Source organism: Nematolebias whitei, chromosome 22 (genome assembly GCF_014905685.2).
Source record: "Nematolebias whitei isolate Nwh7 chromosome 22, NemWhi1, whole genome shotgun sequence".
In the NCBI taxonomy this organism is placed as follows: domain Eukaryota; kingdom Metazoa; phylum Chordata; class Actinopteri; order Cyprinodontiformes; family Rivulidae; genus Nematolebias; species Nematolebias whitei.
In genome coordinates, this window is record NC_056519.1 from 26,757,484 (window position 1) to 26,763,333 (window position 5,850).

Sequence of the window (5,850 nt, forward strand, 5' to 3'; positions counted from 1 at the left end):
TCCCTAAGACCCGGTTTAAAACTCGGGGTGACCTTTCCTTTCAGGCTGTAGCCCCTGACTGTGGAATGTACTGCCCGTCTCTTCATGTGACCATCTCTGTTGATTCCTTTTAAAAAGCAGCTTAAGACACTTTCATTCAGACAAGCTTTTAGTTAAATGTTTTATTTGCTGTTTTTATCAGCTGTTCTTCTTGTTTTTGTATTATTTTAAGCCTATATTCTGTATTTCTGTAAAGCACTTTGTGATTTTATCCATGAAAAGTGCTACATAAATAAAGTTTACTTACTTATCCACCTGGAGCAGAAGGACTCCTACGTCCGTATTAGTGGATGACATTTTTTCAGGAATGCTGCGGGTCACGGGATTCCCACAGGATTCCAACGGGAGTCAACGTTATTATAACTCACAGGACTGGGATGGGACAGGACGAAGAGTTAACAGGAGCAGATGGAGCGGGAACCAACCAATAGGACAAAAAAAGAAAATGAAAAACTGAAAACTCCAGACAGGTGCTGCTTTTTTTTTTTGTAGTTTTCTTTCAATAATAAATAAATACCCTTTATTTATACGGGTAGTCTCATTGAGCCACGATAACTCATTTTCAAGAGAGATCTGTTTAGGGAGCAGACCATAGTCTGTGAGAATCCACAAATTCTCCTCCTCCTCCATAACCCTCAGCACTCGCTCCCCACAGGGCTGTGTTTTGAGCCTCCTCCTGTTCATTCTGCTCACGTATGATTGTGCACCTACCCATCCAGGCTGTCATATTGTAAAGTTTGCAGATGATACAGCGGTGGTGGGATGCATCACAAACGATGATGAGTCCAGCTACAGGCAGGAGGTGGAACACCTGGAGGACTGGTGCAAGGTGAATAACCTTCACATCAATGTGAAGAAGACAAAGGAGATGGTCGTGGATTTCATACGAAACAACCCCCCCCCCCTCCAATAAAAAAAATATATATATATAAATTAAAAAATATATATAGGAGGATCTGCGGTGGAAGTGGTCTCCAGCTACAAGTACTTGGGTGTGCACCTGAATGACAACCTCAGCTGGGGAAACACCACCAGCAGCCTGATCAAGAAAGAACATCATTCAATCTTTTTTTAGATAGGTTAATTCTACTGAGACTCATTTACAAAAGAGAAGGCCCTTTTGCCTAGTTCAGTTCTCACTGAAGGAACACTGCATGTAATAATCAGAGACTACTTCCTCAGGCGGCTGTGACGAGCTGGTCTGAGAAGCTCAGTCCTCACCTCCTTCTACAGGTGTGCAGTGGAGAGCAGCCTGTGCTCCAGCATCGTTGTGTGGCATGGAGGCTGCACAGCTGCAGAAAGAAAAGCTCTGCAGAGAGTGGTGAAGGCTGCACAGAAGTCCTGATATCTACACCTCCAGATGCAGGAAAAGGGCCACCTGCATCATGAAGGACCCCACTCACCCAGCACATACACTTTTTGCCCTGTTTCTCTCGTGAAGGAGGTTGAGGAACATTAAGTGTAGAACCACTAGACTGAGGAACAGCTTCTACCCTGAAGCTGTTAGACTCATGAACTGAGATAATCACTGTGGGGAAAAAAAATCACTGTAATGCCACTTGATTGTTGATATCTGCTGCTGACTATCCATGCTGCTGATCTCATGCTGCCGATTTATTTCATGCTGCTGTGTTCATTTGTACTCAGCTGCTCACACAGACTCATGTCCGTGCTGCTGTTCTGCATATTACTGTTTTTACACTATTAAGTGTTTAGCATATTCTTAGTTTAACTTGTTTCTTAGTTCATATCTTATTACTGTTTTTCTTTACAATTTATAATTTTGTTGGATGTAACTGGAACCCTGTGTACACAATTTCCTTCCACCGTATGTATCACATGCGATGCGAATAACAATAAAGAAGCTTGACCTTGATTGAAATGGGCTTTCTCCATAGGTTAGCTATAGGCTCTCACATGTCCAACTGCGAGAAGACACCAAGGAATGCTTACATAAAGTGTGGAGAAAAGTTTCAGGAGTGATTTGTGTCAAAAGGGTGTCAGCAAAGGTCAAAGGAAAAGTTTACAAAGACAGTGGTGAGACCAGCTATGTTGTATGGTCTGGAAACAGACATGGACAAAAAGACAGGAGACACACTGGAGACACAACATCTCTCAACTGGCCTAGGAACACCATGGAATTTCCCTAGAAGCAGTGGCTCTGGAAAGGGATGTCTGCACCTCCCTGCTCAAGAAGCTGTACTCATGACCCAAATACAGGCCAAGTGACTGATAATGGATGGATAGATGACTGGTTTAATTTAAAAAATCTGGTTATAACATTTCCTTTGCAATAATTCATTTATTTTTTTAAAAGCAAAGTAAATGATTTTATTGGACTCTCTACTGCATTTTACTGAATGACCTTTGTGTTTGTGTAATTATGCATTTTGTTCAGTTATTTTTTGACAGTTCAAAGGATCACAGATGTAACTTGCAATAGTTTATTCCCCACAAAACATTTAAACATTGTAACATTTTCAGACAGTCATAGACATTAAAGCAGAAACATTACTAGATTTGAGCATTTAGGTGTCTGCTGTATTTAGGAGCTGCAGGTTTGATATCTTTCAGCTTGAGTGACAATTTCCTTCTGCAGTGAATCCACCGTCCCCAACAACCCAGACACTTCTGCTGCTTTTTGTTTCTTTAAGTCAAGCAGCTGCTGGATCTTCTGCTCCAAATCTGCCAGACACACATTCACAGGAAAGTTCAACCATCTATCAGGAGGAAACACCTAATCACAAACAAATAAAAGCAACTCACAGAGACTAAACTTAAAAATGCAGAACTCAAAGTAGGAACTACAACCCTAATTATGAAAAAGTAGAGACAATTGTTCAAAGTAAAAAAAAAAAAAAAAGAATGCATTGATTTGTAAATCCAGTAAACCCATTTATTATTTATTATTTACAATGGGGCATTGTAAACATAAATGTTTAACATAAAAATTTGTATTGTTTTAAGAAAAAACAAAAATGAATTTGATGTAAGCAATGCATTTTAAAGAAACCTGAGACAGCCACGTGGAGCCAGACAGCCTCCAAATCTGAGGCCATGGTCCTCAGTCAGAGGATGGATTGCTCTCTTCAGGTCGAGGGTGAGGTTCTGCCTCAAATGGAGGAGTTCAAGTATCTCAGGGTTTTGTTCACGAATGAGAGAAGAATGGAGCGTGAGATTGACAGGTGGATTTGTGCAGTATCTGCAGTATTGTGGAATCTGTGCTGGTCCATTGTGGTGAAAAGGGAGCTGAGCTGTAAGGCAAAGTTCTCTGTTTACTGGTTGGTCTACGTTCCTACCTTCACCTCTGGTCATGAGCTTTGGGTAGTGACTGAAAGAATGAGATCATAGATACAGGCGGTTGAAATTATTTTCCTCTGCAGGGTAGCTGGACTCTCCCTTAGAGACAGCGTGAGAAATTCAGTTATCCAGGAGAGACTCAGAGTAGAACTGCTGCTCCTCCACATTGAGAGGAGCCAGTTGAGGTGGTTCAGGCATCTGGTAAGGATGCTTCCTGGGCGCCTGGGCATGTCCAACTGGGAGGAGACCCCAGGCAAGACCCAGGACACGCTGGACAGACTATGTCTCTTGGTTGGCCTGGGAAAACTTTGGAGTCCTCTGAGAAGAGCTGGAAGAGGTGGCTGTGGAAAGAGATGTCTGGACCTCCCTGCTCAAGCTGCTGCTCCGAGACCTGACTTTGGAACAAGTGGAAGATGATGGATGGATGGATGGATGGATGGATGGATGGATGGATGGATGGATGGATGGATGGATGGACGAGATAGCCATATTTTCAACTGTGACACGTCCCCTCTTCTTTTAACAACAGTCTGTAAACATCTGTGAACTGAGGAAACGAGCTTCTAGAGTTTTTGTAGTTGACTATTCTGTTTTTGTCTGATGTAGGATTCTGGCTGTTCAATGGTTGCAGGTCTTTGCTGGATTTCTTGCTGGATGTTAACATATGTTGTTTTAAAACTTATAGTGAATATGCTTTGCTATATTGATGGTGATTCTCCAGATGTGTAAGCTTCTCCTGCAATAAGTACTAATGCACCCCTATATCATTAGAGAGGCAGGCTTTTGTACGAAGTGCTTATAACAGGTTGGACGGCTCTTCTGCTCTTTAATATGGAGGACCATGGTTTCCACAAATAATTTCAAATTTACTTAGTCTTATTACAGAATAATATTACGCTTTGCTGCAGTCCATTTTAAAGTAGCTTTGAACATTAAACATTAGTCATTAGTTGACAGGTGACACTGATGGGATTAGCTGTTCATTAGCCAAAGGCCTGGCATTATTTTGGCCCAGACAAGATGGCAGTGTACTACTTTGCATGATAGAACTTTAAGAAGCATGTGTAGAGAACTTGGAGGTGGAGGTATGCACTTGAAAGAAGAGGAATGAAAGTCAGCCGTAGTAAGACAGAGCACATGTGTGTGAATGAGAGGGAGGAGGTGGAACAGTGAGGCTACAAGGAGCAGAGGTCACAAAGGTGCAGGACTTCAAGGACTTGGGGTCCACTGTCCAGGAAAATGGAGAATGTGGTAAAGAGGTGAAGAAGAGTCCAGGCAGGATGGTGTGGATGGAGAAGTTTCAGTTTTTTTCATAATACCCAGTCTTCTTACTCCTTCAACTGCTTCTTATCCACACTGATTGCTTTTTACGTCTAGTTGTCCCTGTCCAAACCTTTGAGAAGTGCTATGCCATCAGATTATCTTAATATTCTCCATTTAAATGTTTGACATGTTCATTATGTTTCATTGGGAATTGAACAGTGCTCTTTATTTGCACATCCTTGCGTTCTCTTTTTATTTACTCATCACACATATTTCTTTAAAATCTGTCCAATGAGATATTTAGCTAACAAACAAACACAAACACGCAAATGTACAGTCAAAAACAATATTCTTATGCCTTCGACAAATTGATAATCACCTGTTCAGTAAAGATTCAGAGTAACTTCTCGTGGTTTTTTTTTAAGGTCAGCCTGAATATCAGAAGGGAAACTTTCAAACCTGTCATCTGTTGGAGTTTCTCCTCCACTTGTGTCTGCATGTCTTTAGCCTCCTTTAAGATTTTCTGCAGTTGATCTGCAGCTTCATCCTCAACTGTTGCATTTGTGTGTTTTTGCTTTAAAATCTCAAACTGCGTCATGATGTCCTGCAGGTCCTGATAGAGAAATGCCCGCCCCCCCCAAAAAAAACAAGAAGCAAATATTAGCTTACAAGTGACACTAATGAGAAAGAACCTGCCTATGAGTATATGTTAAGACTTAGAGGCCTTGAAGGAGCACATATCACCTGCCACATTTCATCACAAAGTTTTACTCTAAGGTCATCTTATGTTGACAAATGAGTTGTAGCCATTTAGTTTGAACCTTGATATATTTTTCTTCTTTCAGCTGCTTCCTTCTTCAGGGGTCACCACAGTGAACAAAGTCACATGAAGACTTGGTGATTGTTTTTACTCTGGAGGTCCTTCCTGACACAACCACAGACTGCCGAGCTACCACAGCCCTCTGTGTGGAGCAGAGAGCTGACCTCTAAGGTGCCCGGGGGAGCAGATGGTGGGGGTTAAGGGCCTTGACCAAGGGCCCAGAGTGGGGCAAATGAGGGTGGAGACAGGTGTGGGCGTTTCACATTTCCCACCAACATTTGATGTTGTCAGTACGGGGAGTTGAACCAGTGACCTTCAGATCACAGGCCTACGTTCTGCAATGTGGTCGGTCGGTCGGTCGGTCGGTCGGTCGGTCGGTCGGTCGGTCGGTCGGTCGGTCGGTCGGTCGGTCGGTCGGTCGGTCGGTC

General features: G+C 42.5%; 1 protein-coding gene across 1 annotated transcript in view; it reads right to left on the reverse strand.

Annotated features, from left to right (window-relative positions):
• Window positions 1–2,494: 2,494 nt before the first annotated feature.
• The window catches only part of lamb4 (laminin, beta 4), a 435,052-nt gene continuing 431,696 nt past the window's right edge, over window positions 2,495–5,850 (reverse strand). Inside the window, exons 28-29 of the mRNA XM_037696252.1 lie at window positions 5,062–5,215; window positions 2,495–2,724 (exon numbers count right to left, since the gene is read on the reverse strand). Of these exons, the coding sequence (XP_037552180.1) occupies window positions 2,585–2,724; window positions 5,062–5,215 (294 nt within the window). The 3' untranslated portion in view covers window positions 2,495–2,584. The remainder of the gene's footprint in view (window positions 2,725–5,061; window positions 5,216–5,850) is intronic.